The 14357-nt window shown below is 32.4% G+C and overlaps 2 protein-coding genes across 10 annotated transcripts in view; one reads left to right on the top strand and one right to left on the bottom strand.

Annotated features, from left to right (window-relative positions):
* LOC108727147 (homeodomain-only protein) overlaps positions 1–3273 on the top strand; it is a 17851-nt gene extending 14578 nt beyond the window's left edge. For both annotated transcript variants that reach the window (XM_018455128.1, XM_018455129.1), the window contains exons 2-3: positions 2675–2866; positions 3012–3273. In XM_018455128.1, coding sequence (XP_018310630.1) covers positions 2681–2866; positions 3012–3083 — 258 coding nt within the window. In that variant the 5' untranslated portion in view covers positions 2675–2680 and the 3' untranslated portion in view covers positions 3084–3273. The remainder of the gene's footprint in view (positions 1–2674; positions 2867–3011) is intronic.
* Positions 3274–3909: 636 nt separating this feature from the next.
* Fmr1 (synaptic functional regulator FMR1) overlaps positions 3910–14357 on the bottom strand; it is an 11700-nt gene continuing 1252 nt past the window's right edge. The window contains exons 3-15 of one of the 8 annotated variants that reach the window (XM_018455120.1): positions 14008–14158; positions 13425–13588; positions 13096–13261; positions 12759–12829; positions 11246–11317; positions 9640–9787; positions 8960–9097; positions 8436–8474; positions 7090–7233; positions 6752–6962; positions 6275–6487; positions 5825–5926; positions 3910–5663 (exon numbers count right to left, since the gene is read on the bottom strand). In XM_018455120.1, the coding sequence (XP_018310622.1) occupies positions 5476–5663; positions 5825–5926; positions 6275–6487; positions 6752–6962; positions 7090–7233; positions 8436–8474; positions 8960–9097; positions 9640–9787; positions 11246–11317; positions 12759–12829; positions 13096–13261; positions 13425–13588; positions 14008–14158 (1807 nt within the window). In that variant the 3' untranslated portion in view covers positions 3910–5475. The remainder of the gene's footprint in view (positions 5664–5824; positions 5927–6274; positions 6488–6751; positions 6963–7089; positions 7234–8435; positions 8475–8959; positions 9098–9639; positions 9788–11245; positions 11318–12758; positions 12830–13095; positions 13262–13424; positions 13589–14007; positions 14159–14357) is intronic. The other 7 variants (XM_018455125.1, XM_018455121.1, XM_018455122.1 and 4 more) reach the window with 7 other exon arrangements.

Raw genomic sequence — 14357 nt, 5'->3', positions numbered from 1 at the left:
AATTAAAGTAAATGCTGTTATAATACTTTCTAATGTTTATACGATATTACAGTAACATTAAATAAATGTTACTTTTAATAATCATATAATATTATTAGGAGTGGACATATAACCATCCATTAATATATTTCAGGAATATTATTTAATATTATATAATTTTAGTAAAATATTATTTAATATTAAATAACATTATGCGCTTATAGGGTAGTGTCTCGGTGCTAAGACATGGCGTGAGACACTGCCGTGCTCCTTTACGCGATTGTAATATCGAAGAAACGCGGATAAGATATATAACTATATAAAGGCTCTCGACGTTCAAGTTTTTCTATCTCGTGTATCTAGCGCCGAATTTTAATTTCACAAAAGAAAATATCAGTTCGTGACATTCTGTCGCATTGGTTTACCGCTCTTTACACATTTAGTATAGCGTGCCAATTTTTTTTTCTTCCCCTTTTCCTCTCCTCTTGAATCTTTTCCTTGGACCCACGCACGTGTCGCGGTCTGTTTATTGCGGATTGCGTTAGTCTTTTTGGTTTATTTCGCAAATGTGTTGCCACGTTTTTGAAACTTGTCCAAATTTAAATCTTGACGTTAGGTCACGGTCGTGCTATTTTTAACGCTGGCACGCCTATCCTACGATATGATCATAATTATACTTAAAAACCTTTTTTATCACGAATAAAACGAAACAAAATTTTTCTCGATCGCAAATAAAGATTTATCGCTCGATAGCTATCTATATGTACAAGTTTGTACAATATATGTACATAACTATAGCGTCTTTATGAAAAAACTTAACACATGCACTTGATTAGAGTGCAGCTTTCGCAAATATGGCTCTGGCATAACAAGGAGTCATTATGTAAGAGAAGCAGATCTGTGTGCGAGTAAGCGCATTTTATGACAGAACAGCACATGTATTCGTCGCTCTAAATGGTATAGAAAATCTATTCGCGGCACGTCATAATGTGAATCATTTTTTCTCACTAATTACCTATTGTTCCGTTTCATCTATTCCAGAGGAACCTTTGTTAGTAGATAGTGTTATCACGCAGCTTGGAATTGTACGTCCATGTCAAACGAAAGAAATAAACGTCACATTTAAAGAATTGAAACTATAGATTCTTTACAGCCCAAGTTTATAAATGCTGCTTTAATTTAAATATTTTTAAAAAGTGTCTATCGTATTTTGTTTATAATACACATATACCGCACTTTTATTTTCTTTCTTGAGGTGCAAACACTCATATTTTAATTTTATTTACAATTATTTAATTATAAATAATAATTATCTACTATATATATATATATATATATAGCGGAACTTAAAAAAAGAAGAAATAAACAGCTCAAGGGGAGTGTTAAAGCCTCGATCTACCAAAATTGTCAACATATTATATATGAGCCGTTTATTTTGAAAGTGACCTAAGTCCATTTATTTTTAAATTGAGATATTTAAGAGTTTGCGTTTCAATAAAATTAAAAATATACGTATAGGATACCAACATGTCACACTGCTTAAGTGTATCTAAGAGAGTTAAATTTACAATTCCTATTAAAATAATAGCAATTATTAAGTGAATAATATGTGTTTTCTTACTACAAATGGAGTTAAGCCACTTTCAAAATTAACAACTAGATTTGTTATAAAATTTGAAAGAGCCCAAGTCCATTCGACAATTTAAAATGCTTCAAATTGAAAAAACAATACTCAATTTATTTTATATTATTTCTTTACAACACTTCAAAAACACAATTTATGCAATTCAGGAAATCTTCTAACTATATAAATTACATAACAATTTACTGCTCATCTACATTTTGTGTATGCGGGAGGGATTTGAAGAAGTCATGGTGCTCCGGTAGTATATATCGTAGTAAGTCCATCATGTCCTTGTATTTCGCTGTTGAAATTTGTCTTATATTTTTATAAAGTGGTATCAATACAATATTTTCGAATTTTCTTGGTCTACCCCGACGTGGTAATAAATCCAGGATTTTAAACTCTGCATTCTCATCCATTGATATCTTATAGAAAATTTTATATGGTTCATTTCTCAAAAAACGCATCCAGCATATTTTTAACCAATTTATTGTTTCTCCGTTAGAATTCTTTACCCTTTTAAAAACTGCGTCCTCCAAAAATCTTGTTGATATGAAATCCTCTTGTTTCATTTCATTTAGAATAAAGTTATTACCTTTCCGGCACTTTTTGATAACATTATAATAATCTTGGGGGACAAACAGTAAATTATTTTTCTTTAATGACATTTCTACGACGCCAAAATCTCTATCATTCGGTAAAAATGAATGTCCTAATACTAAAAATTTGTGGTCTATGATTTCCACATTATAATAGATTGGACTTAGGCCACTTTCAAAGTAATGTTTTTAATTATTGAAATAATTGCGAAAATTTATATGTCAGAAATTATCGTATACTCTGAATATACTTAACCGCAAAATATTGTTTATGACAGCTAACTTCAAGTTGTACACGCTAGTACAGTCAACAACAAAAAATTGACAAATGGACTTAGGCCACTTTCAAAATAAACGGCTCATATGTACATATTATATATGTTATGTCGCATTATATATTGTATTACATTGCATCTCATTTCTTCATTAGTTGACCTTTTCATTAATACGGAATACATTTTCTTTTCATAAGGGAAACATGCTGAGGTCTTACCCCGCGCGATATTCTACTAGCGGAGCTAGCAGTGGTACTCGAGTGATTCGTTTGACGGTGGATCAGGAAGCAGTTCTTCAAGAGCAGTTTAACAGATGGCCAAGAGCACCTTATACCGCGGACATTGTACTCCTCGCAGCTGAAACAGGTCTTTCCGAGGCGGACGTTGAAGTAAGTAAACACGTATCAATTATATACTATTAAATATGTATAATAAATATTAGATATAAAGGTAAGAGAGATATTTGAATGAAACAAATCAAGCGAGTGAGATACATCGATAAAGATACGTTGCAACTCTTGGTTTTTCTTCTAGGGATGGTACGCTATCAGATTGGCTCAGTGGCGGAAAGAACAAGGTCTCGGCGGGAATCTGGGCATACACTGATGATCGTACGAGAGCGCTCGCTATGTGCGCTAAACTCTCGTCTCACTTTTGTACCTGAAACTCTTATACGTATACGGACAGATGTAATGGACCGATAGCAAATTATGAGCAATGTACTTCTTTCCCTTAAACTCGCAGGTCTTAGTCTAAATTTTATTGTATTCATAGAAGAGAGTTTTATTACTTATTGTAAATGTGTAACAGAAAAAAATGACGTTTGCGTAGAAAATAAATTACTAATTGTACGAACGCGTAACATATTTATACATAATATATTCAAGACGTTGAAAATAATTGCAATTTTCCACATTTTCTAAACAAAGAAAGATTACTACAAACGATCATGAGAAGATTATAAGAATGCTTTTCTTAACATATATTCTTAACTTGTAATTTAGTTATTAAATTTGATGAAATAACAATTACTCGAAAATAATTAAGCAAGTAAATTTAATTGAAATATTAAATCCAATTACTTGTACTTACGCATCTACGCTGTAATTATGAAATAACGGGTGGGAAAAATGAAGCTGCGTGTGCGTACGTGTGTGTGTGTGTGTGTGTGTGTGTGTGTGTGTGAGAAAGAAAGGGAGGAGGATGGAAGAATTTCTAAAATCTTGAAAGTAAAACGGGTAGCATCGTTTATATTAAAGGAAATTGGAGGTTTATTATACCAATGGCCAGTCTATGTACAGAAATGTTTTATTCTTAAATTATGCACAAATTGCAATCAATACAAATGTATCTGAAACAAGCAAGTTGGGGGATATCTCAGTTTTTTTGGCTGTCATAAGAATATTCAGATAAAATGACAGCTGTTTTGTTAGGTGTCGATATATTGCATCAACCGCCATGTGTTTTTGCAAAATTCATGAGACACGTCCGATTAGTTGTTGTCATATCCGGAAGAAGAAACAACTGTTTTAAATTGATAACTGATTTTTAATAATGTTGATAATCAATTTAAAACAATTGATCATATCTATTTTATAGCTTAGTATAGTAAAGCTAGTTTATTTGTTCAGACATCCACATTTCGACTAAGTAGTATTATAGTAATAAAGGTATGCGCTAAGTCTGCACTTTAGCTAGATATCATAAAACATGTATCATTCCTTCTCTGGCACATCATACATTGGTATTACTAAGTATACGTTTACTTTCTTTTTAAATCATGCGAAACAATGCAGAAACAAACTCGATATCGAATTCTAAAGTTTGATATAGTATGCTTAGACTGTAGTAAAAGTAAAAAAAAATTAAAAGAAAAGAAAAGAGAGAAAAGAGAAAGAAAAGACTAAATTACGTGAAAAGTGTATTCGGAAATAAAAACCGACTCCTTGTGCACATCTGATCGTGTTAGATTCGAATAAGTCATTTTTGCAATCATCATGATACTATTAATCAACACAGCTTTGAAACGTAAAAATCTAGTGTTGTTAAATAACTCTACTAATAATCGTAAATCAAAAACTCAATTTCCTCAAGTAAATAGAAAGGAACATCATTGGGAACACCTTTGAACCAGAATTTCTTAGAGCTGCCGCCTACCATTGTTATAATTAACAACGGAAATCCATACACATTTTCCTGGTATCGCGTCGAGTTGCATCTTAGTTATGTCGCATTCGTTTCAGTTTTCATAATTATCTCCGATATATAGCGCATCAGAATAACGAGGTTACGTCAATATAAAGTAATAAAGTATCAAAGCAACTAGATATATCTTTACGTTAATACGGAACATTCATGAAAAGTACGTAGAATAATTTGGTGCCATTTAATTTGGTTATTATAAGCTAAACTAAATAAATTCGACATCATGGAATGATATCGGGAGCACACTGCAAATATTGTATTCTATATAAGTACTGAGCGACATATCTAGATGAAAACTTATCCAGAGCGATAATTGACGTACGAGCCGCGATTATCCAGCCTAATATTGGATCGTTAAACGTTAACGAGTGACCAAGGTGTACCGCGTACGGTACATCCGAAGCACTGCCACATAAGTTAGGAGCTTGGTATAAAAATGAGGCACAGTTTCACAATCAGGGAATCCTTCTTACCAAATGCTATCCTCTATCTCCCAATGAATGTATCCGTATATCAAACATGACAGTGTAATTACCATCATTAAACTAAACCATGCATGGATATTAATATGTGTCCTTAAATGTGTTTAAGGAGAATGACGATTTCTTAAACAACTGTCGTATTCTTATCGGTAGCAAACAGTCTTAACAACGAGCGTAGACTAATCATGTCGCGTTCCATAATCGTGTAGTCCTTGCGTCGGTATGCGTCATGTTACGTGCTGGGAGTTAATAGCTCTCATCAGGTGTAACGTAGCAACGTTAGTAGCAATTGGCGACAACGCAACGGTTGCTTAGCCACTGGTACCATTAACCAGAGCTTCTTTAGGCTTATTGCTCTGCTGCATACGAGGAGGACGAGACCGATGTTCTCTTTGGCCTTTAGGTCCTTGCGAACTGTTGTTAGACAAGGATACGTCGTTCGCGGGTGTTCCTTCCTTGCTATTCATTGTTGATTGGTCGCACGGGCCGGCATTACTGCCTAAACAAATTTATAGATTAACTCTGAATGTTTTCGTATGTACAAGTGTGCGCGTCAGCCTATTGATCGAGCACTGGAAAATGGATATAATCTGTTTCTTTGTACAACCGATCGTCCTAAAGAAATGCTCACGCGAGCTTTATACTAGAAGATAGGCCTACCTGTCTGACTAGCACTCATTGGCGTTGAGCTTCGTTGCCGCGAACGCCGAAGTCGTCTTCGTCTTATTCCTTTAGCTCCTCCCTCCACACTCGATACTGATTCTATACATACACAAACCATTGTGACCATCTGTCTCGAACTCGCAACTGACGTTTAAAGATAAACTTAATCATAGATAGCAAAAGCTGCACTGCATACGTTAGTAGCATGCAATAGAATATATATTCATATAGATTTGATGATAACATTAGTGTTAGATGGTCACAAGAGTTTGCTCCGCATTTCATGCCAATCTTAAAGCATTCTGATACGCGTCACACGTTGCTTTGTCTTTAGGACGAAACGGTTAGAATTGTCATCAACATGTATGCGTCTATTCTTCATTCGCTTGCTTTCTCTCGTCACACATACGCACGCGCGCGCGCATGCATGTTACCAATAAATATTACCTCTATCAATGCTTGAAACGTCTTGGCTGTCTAAAACAGTGTCTTCGTCATCGGTAGTACGACGACGTTCGTCTCTACGATCTCTACGTTGGGTTGGAGGACGACCTTGTCTACCACTCATGTACCCTGAATTACCGGCTCCCTGATGACCACCTCTTGGCGGTAAATCCCGAACACGATCCTCACTGCCGTCCAAAGTATCTCTACGTAATCCTGAAGAATGCCCGGTTAATTGTTAAATTTCTAATTCATATAGACAATTATAATATTTCACTTGCATTCATATCATCTAGTGACTAATTTGTTAGATATGCCTTATACAAAAAAGACCATAATCAAATCAAAATAAACGACACAATAATTCTCTAGCAAAACCTTTACAAAATGTAAATATTACATTACAAATTATCGAAATTTACATTTTATTATTTTGGTAATTAAAACTCGGTGCCATCTATCTGTGTGTTATAAAATTACCGGCATTGTGTCTGGTAGGGGCTCTACCCCGAGATCCGCGCCCTCGAGACTGACCACCACGACCTCCACGACCGCTGATACCTTCTTCGGGTCCTGCAACCATTCCTCGTCTTGTGGGAGGAAAGCTGGGCATCGGTCCTGTAGTCGATCCGTGCATGCTTCGTAGTTGTTGATCAATTTCTAATTTTTCTTGTCGCAGTTGTTCTACTTCCTACATAAATTATACGAGGTGATCAAATCCCATGATCAAACTCGCAATTTATTTTGCGACTCCTTTCTGGGATATCGGTTTTATATGAAATATTTCAGAGAGGATTAGTGCATTGATATACAGTTACCTTTAAATGTGCCAAATGGTATTCCAACAGAACTTTGGCATTGGCGATGCTTTCGACAGTGCCAACAAAGACAAAGGGCACCTGACCCTCCTCTCGTGGAATCGTTGGTTGAGGTTCGTTGTCTCCTTCTATTTTTACTCTTACCTGTAATACGTAGTTATTAAAATTGCGCTAATAACGCACTTAATGATACGGATTATTAGTATGAGACGCTTAAAATCGTATTTCATATCCATACCATCAGTTTTCAGTCACTGGCGTTTGTCATTTCCATCAATAGACTTGTCGATCAGTCTGCGAAAATTTGCTTAAATATTCTTTACACCCTTTATACTCCCAAAAGTATTTGTTTTCAGTAAAAGAAAATAATTTCTCGATATTTTTACCTTTTTTCAAACATCATCTTTTAGATAATTTATGTATCTTCTTACAATCACTATATATCATGATATTATATCAAACACGTGGCAATTGCATCGTGTATTTATAATCACAGTTTTTTTTTCCTTTAGATATAATTGTAAATAAATTTAAAGATTTTTATTGTTTCATTTTCTTTTCTTAAATAACAATAATTTCAGCCTATATTTATATATCATTAAAAAATAATCTTTTGTTCTACAATTTAATAGTTACAATATATCTCTTGTACATGAAAAACTAATTAATTTATATACTAAGGAGATTTATAATCTCTGTAGAAAACAAAAGAAAAGAATGAAAAAAATATTCGCATGTATACGTACATTAAATTTATCTGATTCCCCATGCATGATATACATATTCAATATGCTATTGCAATAAAAAGTTTTCATCACATAAAATATTCTTGTTACTTATGATAGAAATGTTATGTCGTATATCTCCAATTATTAACAAGTTTTCCACAAATTAGATTGTAAAAGCATATTCTGAAATGATATTCGTTTTAAAATATAATTGACGACAAAAAACAAATGCATGGACATGGAACGACTTATGCATCCAGTTACTGTTTGCGATGCACATGTGCATTAAAAGGTCCATATACACAATGCACACTTAGCATCAAATGCGGCCATGTGATCAGTCCATGATAATACTGAATGCAACTCTGATATTTGATATCAGATAAATAACGCATTCAGAATGAGACAGTCACATTTAGTGCTAAATGTGAAACATGAATACAGGCCTGATTATACAAAATATAGTTATTATTATTATTTTTAATACGATTTAAAGGAACTGGCCCGAGTGGTTCATGTAAGATTTGCGAGTGCTTCCATATGAATATATATATATATGAATGATTGACTAAACTTTGATGGAATAAAATCACAAACAATAGGAAATGACATACTTACTTTATCAATATGTATATTCCCACTCGAGCCAGTTGTTATCTACCGAGAACAGACAAGGCATATGTCATATATAACCTAAGCCCTCGTAAATTATAACTTCCATTTTCAATTGAACGCTATATTTTAAATTTTGATTACAGTCTTTAATCATGAACATCGTTAACGATTTGAGAGTCTGCGTATGTTGCAAGAGTGAGGCTATAATAATCGTTATACTTAAAACGCGTGTTGATAATTTCAGACGATTGCTACATACCCTGAGAGATAAACATATATCAGTAGATGTAGACGATCTGTAAAGTATTATATGTAATCTAGGTACTAAATTTGGGAGTTTTAACAAAATCATACTGTATCAACTGAAAATGAAAATTGATATACTTATATAATATTGTAATGATATTCTTAAACATCATTACTTGAGAAAGGACAGTCCCTACCTGAGAGATCTTAATTCTGAAAGTAATATCTATAAAAATATAGACATGTTAAGTTCTATTAAATAATGATAAAAATATACTTACTACACCACTCTTGTCGACAATTTCTTGGATAATGCGACCATTCTTCCCAATTACTTTTCCTACCAACACCCGTGGGACTTGTATAGATTCCTCGCTATATTCCAGCATAGATCGAGCTTTTTTAACAGCTTCATGCGTCTGTGATTAAGCAAAAAACATAAATATAAACTTTGTATATCAACTCAATATATAATGGAATATACATAAATTTGTATACATTTTACAATTGAGGAGCAGACTTTCAAAATGCGTTTTGTCCAAAATTTATAATTTTCAGAAAACGAGAAAGAAAGCCATAAGAAAATTGCGCGCCTTACAGGAAATAACAATGTGCCAATCAGTAAGATGTAAAATGTTCAACAAAATTGCTAAACAGTTGTTAAAAATGTTAAACAAATACATTTTATTTGTCTCTAGTTAAAGGGTATAATGCACTTCGAATGTTAAGATTTTTTTCAGAACATAAATTGATGATGTAGAAATGCTTTTAGAACATCGTAGAGTAGCTTCAAATATGAGTCTCTTAACACTAAACACTATGCCATCTTTAACTCAAAAAATGAAATTATAGATAAAATACATTTGGAAGAGTCCGCTCCTCAATTAGATAAAAACGATCTGAGTAAATCTTTGTAACAAATTTTTGGAAACATACTAATACAATAATTTTTTGTTATTACCTCTCCATATATCTTAAATGTGCATGAATTTTCTTCTAACTCTATATTTGTAATGCCATCAACTTTTCGCGCTTGTTGAATGTTTGCACCATGAGCACCGATAGCTAGTCCCATCAGATCTTCTCGAACATTAAATTCGTCAGTATATCTAAAAAAAGATACAATAACATAAATTTTATATTCCACGTTCTTTGTACACAATCTTGTTTGAAATAAAGTTTCTAAGAATTTAAATAAATTGAAATCAAGAAAAAAAATTAGAATAAAATTTTGCATCTTTTTCCCCTCTCCTCCAATCATATCTCTCTCTCTCTCTCTCTCTCTCTCTCTCTCTCTCTCTCTCCCCCAATAATAATTTAGAAATATATAAGAGATATTTTAATAAACATAATTATCTATTTTATATTATACTCTTTGTTGTAACATGCCATAAATTTATTAATATTATGAAGGAATAAAATTCTTGTCAATGGCTTGCATTTTGGCAGATACAAATGAATTACATGAAGCTGGCTATATCTTAAAAAATGGCAATTTTGCATTTACATCTGATGAATTTTCAACTAATGTACTAGCCATGCGACATATGTAAATATATACACTTAGGAACAAGTTCAAATATTTTTTAAATGCAGTCATGTTACAATCAAAACACTGATTAAAAATATTGAAAAATACAATTATAACTTGTACGTCACATGCAATCATTAATTATAGTTATTTAAAATTATGTAACACTTTTTCTACAATATGTTTTTATATATTATACATACATATGCTTGTACACACATATATGTATATATATATATATATGTAAAAACACAACACACAACCACACACACAAACACACTGTCACACGGGTATTCTAATGTTCATTTTATAAATAGACAAAATGGCAAAAAATTCTGAAATTATATTTTATTTCTAATAAAAAATAATTGTATTATAATATTATATAATAAGAATTCATCTTCTTAAAAATGAGAAAGAAGGAAAACGGAAAAAAAGTGTGAAAGGGGACTATTGTACGTTATTAGCGATCGAATTATATATTGTCTAAAAAAAAAAAGTAAAATTATATTATTGACATATGCCGAATAAAGTATTCCAAGACAACATGTTAATATTACCTATGAATAAAATGCATATTTTTTTAACTGATACTTAATTATTTTTTCACTTTGTAAGAATATATGGGATAGAGCCACCATTTATGTATGTGCAAGATATGGGATATATCAGTGTTTCTCAAACGTTGGCAGGCCAAGATCCGGCGTTCTTGAGAATAGATAAATAATAAGATTAAGAACCTACGTAATGTGTAAATAACAGAAAATGAAATCGGGAACCGATCACAGCTACACGTATATATTATTGGCTACCTCACCAATTACGCAAAATCTGACTACACAGCACATAATGGAGAAAGATATAAATACTTGTCTTATATCAGTGAACTTGAAGCACATGGATTTCCGTGAATATACTACACAACGCTGAAGCATGCACGTTTAAAGTGTAAATTCATTTCCGTTCGAAAAATAATTGTGTATTTTGTCATACAGTAAGCTAAACTTAATTCTAAACCACGCTGCTGTGATCTCACCTTGAATTTGTTTTCACTCCTGCCTCAAAGTCTGAGACACGCTGATATATAAAGTTTGAAGATCTAAATTTGCTGAAATGAGAATGGTGTAACTCAGTGAAAACTCATTATAAGATGGCCCTATCCTATGTCCCTGCCATTCTGTCTGTTTGCTCTTGATTAATGCATGCAGACACTTGCGTATAAAGTTTGTCTTTCAACTTTATTTGCCCAAACATTTACGTGAAATCTCATCGCGAATCCTTTTTTATACATATGCATACGCATATACACCCACACTCACACTAACACATATATTCATTATGTACGCGCTCGCACGCACGTACGCATGCACGTATACGCTTTATTAAGATACATACCGAATTAGATTGTTATTGAGTTATGATATTTTAATGTTTAATATGCAGATTATCATATCTTGTTTTTCCCAACAATTAAGTTTACTGCATTTGTGTGTGTGTGTGTGTGTGTATGTGGTGTGTGTGTGTGTGTGTGTGTGTGTGTGTGTGTGTGTGTATGGTGTGTACATACAAAATATACACATATACACGTTATAATAGTAATATTATAAAATATAGCGAATGAGTGTATGTGCGAATGTCCATCCGTACAACATTTCGGATATAAATTTTTCGGTGAATTTGATGCTCTGAAATCGTTTTTATAATACTTTTGTACATTATAATTGTTTATTTACTTTCCTGCGATTTTACATGGTATCTTTACATATTTTTTAAGTAAAATGTTTATATTTCATATGTTAATAATTTTTTTCTTTATCATGAGATACATGTTTATTAAACTATTTCTGTTATATGTTGACACGACGAGTTATACTAAAGTAATAAAAGATCAAAGACAGCTTAAATTCAAAAAGTGAACGGAATATTCATATAGATTTATCATATATATTTTGATATATTCTAACTGAAAGAATTTATCAGTTATTATGGAATACTTTGCAAACTTAAGATAGCATTTCCGCTTTAATATAAATGTTGTAATAAAACAATCAGTAACGAATGTGTCTGCAATGCATATGATCATGCTTAGAATCTAATATTGTTTTAAAACGAAAGGTATCTGCTATTATGGAAAGGTTAAATGAATCATAGTGCATATAATATTGTTTCTTACTTGCACCTATTCTGTTGCGATAGAAGAGAAATTTGAATAAACAGTTATGTAAAATTTAAAAAATGTTAAATTTGTTGAATAGTCTATCTATAACGTAATTTGTGACAGAGATAAAAGAAAGAAAAGGAAAAAAAAGAAGAAAATCAAAGATGAACACTACTTATGATGTGCCTGTGTAATCGCATACATGAGGTTACGTGATACTAAAGCGCACATATCAATTGATGATTAGAAATCTTGTGATCTGATTTTCTGCCAGTAAATGCAAACCACAGACAGGATGGTAACCAGGACAGTACATGGACAAGAGCAGGTAAACAATCTCACAAGATTTTTTTTATTATTTACAAAAACCAAAAAAATGTTAATAACTTACCCCCCTATTGTTTGAAGCTTAGTGGACTCAAGTTGACGCGCTGCTTCTTCCGTTCTCTTTAATAGCAAAACCTGTGAAATATTAATAAAAAGAAACGTATAATTAAACATTTTTATAGAGATACTTGAGCTATCGTGTAATTATAAGAATTAAAAACAAATGCAAGAAAAATATAGCTTTCAACGTTCAAAAAAAGCATTTCCAACAATTTATTAAACAAGTCTATATACCATACATATATGCATACTTCTAAATGTTTCCCAATAAATTATTGAAGTTACACACTTCTCTCTCATACATAAAAGGTTTTGTTAATATCAATATAAAAAAAAATTACCTTTTGCGATAAGTTTCTAAAGTGCATTTCTTGGAGCATGCTACTGTGACGATGTATATTTTCATGACGGGAGATGGCCAGCAGTACTCCTCGTTCAGGCACATATCGGCACACTGCCGCCCCTATCGCCTTTTGAAATTCTTTATGTGCATTGTCCATCTTCGCACTGCAATATAACATTCTTAACTTAATTATTTCTTAATACTAGCTAAAGCAAATTGAAAGTAAACTATATGTATATATTCCTATATCTATAATTAATTAGATACTTATATGCAACAAATTACTATTTACTATTTTTGTCTTTTTTTAGAAACACTTTTACTTACAATTCTCTGAGCTCTTCAGGTACTTCAATTTCGATCTTGTGAAATGTGTTTTTGTCAATAGGGGGATTTGGATTTTTGGCTCTCAGTCGCTCACTAGCTACAATTTCAGTATATGTGTATTCCCATCCCAAGTATTCGACTACTTGAAAACCTCCTTTACTCATCTAAGAAGAATCATATAAAAGATAAAGAAAATCATTAACAGATAAAGGTTTGATTTCTATTGAAGAAGAGGAAGAGATAATCTAATAATGCTAATTTGTGCTTTTAGCAATTGCATCACACAAGCATGTATCAAATTTTCATATACCTTTTTAATCAAGTATGTATGCAAGGTATTAAACATTGTATCTACAATGCTAAAAATTGCTCCGAAATTTCAGACAGAGAAAGAATTAACAAATCACATTTGAACAATTTGGTCACATGATCAATGCGATTGGTCAATTCTTTCTTCATCCGAGATAGAATTTCGCATTCTATCGATCCAATTTCTAGCATTGTGGACACAAGTCTTCAGTAATTATTAGCATCAGCTCTATATCTGTTACTTATATATTTCTCAAAGTATTATGTTACTTACCTTAATAAGTGCTTTCCACCAACCCCATGCTTCTTGATCGTTAGATCTAGAGAATACTTCGATCTCCTGGTTCTCCTGAAATTCTGTTTTGGAACCATCTTTTGGAGGTAGACGGACTTGAGCAAATGGGAATTTCGATTCAGGTTGCCAGCTGAAATACGCATTATACTTGATTAGATCATTGTACAATTATGTACATTATACATTTCACACATAACATCTATGTATAACAAAAGAATAGTGAAAAAAGAAATTTATTTATCTGAAAATTTTATTATAGAACGAGAGCAAAATTCTCATGTAAGTATAATTATAATAATGTTAATACTGTAAAAACAGAAAGAGCGTAC

The sequence above is a fragment of the Mycetomoellerius zeteki genome, unplaced genomic scaffold (assembly GCF_001594055.1).
Source record: "Mycetomoellerius zeteki isolate Tzet28-1 unplaced genomic scaffold, Tzet1.0 scaffold470, whole genome shotgun sequence".
Lineage (NCBI taxonomy): Eukaryota > Metazoa > Arthropoda > Insecta > Hymenoptera > Formicidae > Mycetomoellerius > Mycetomoellerius zeteki.
Note: the sequence above shows the minus strand (reverse complement) of the source record. Positions and strands in the feature narration are given on the sequence as shown.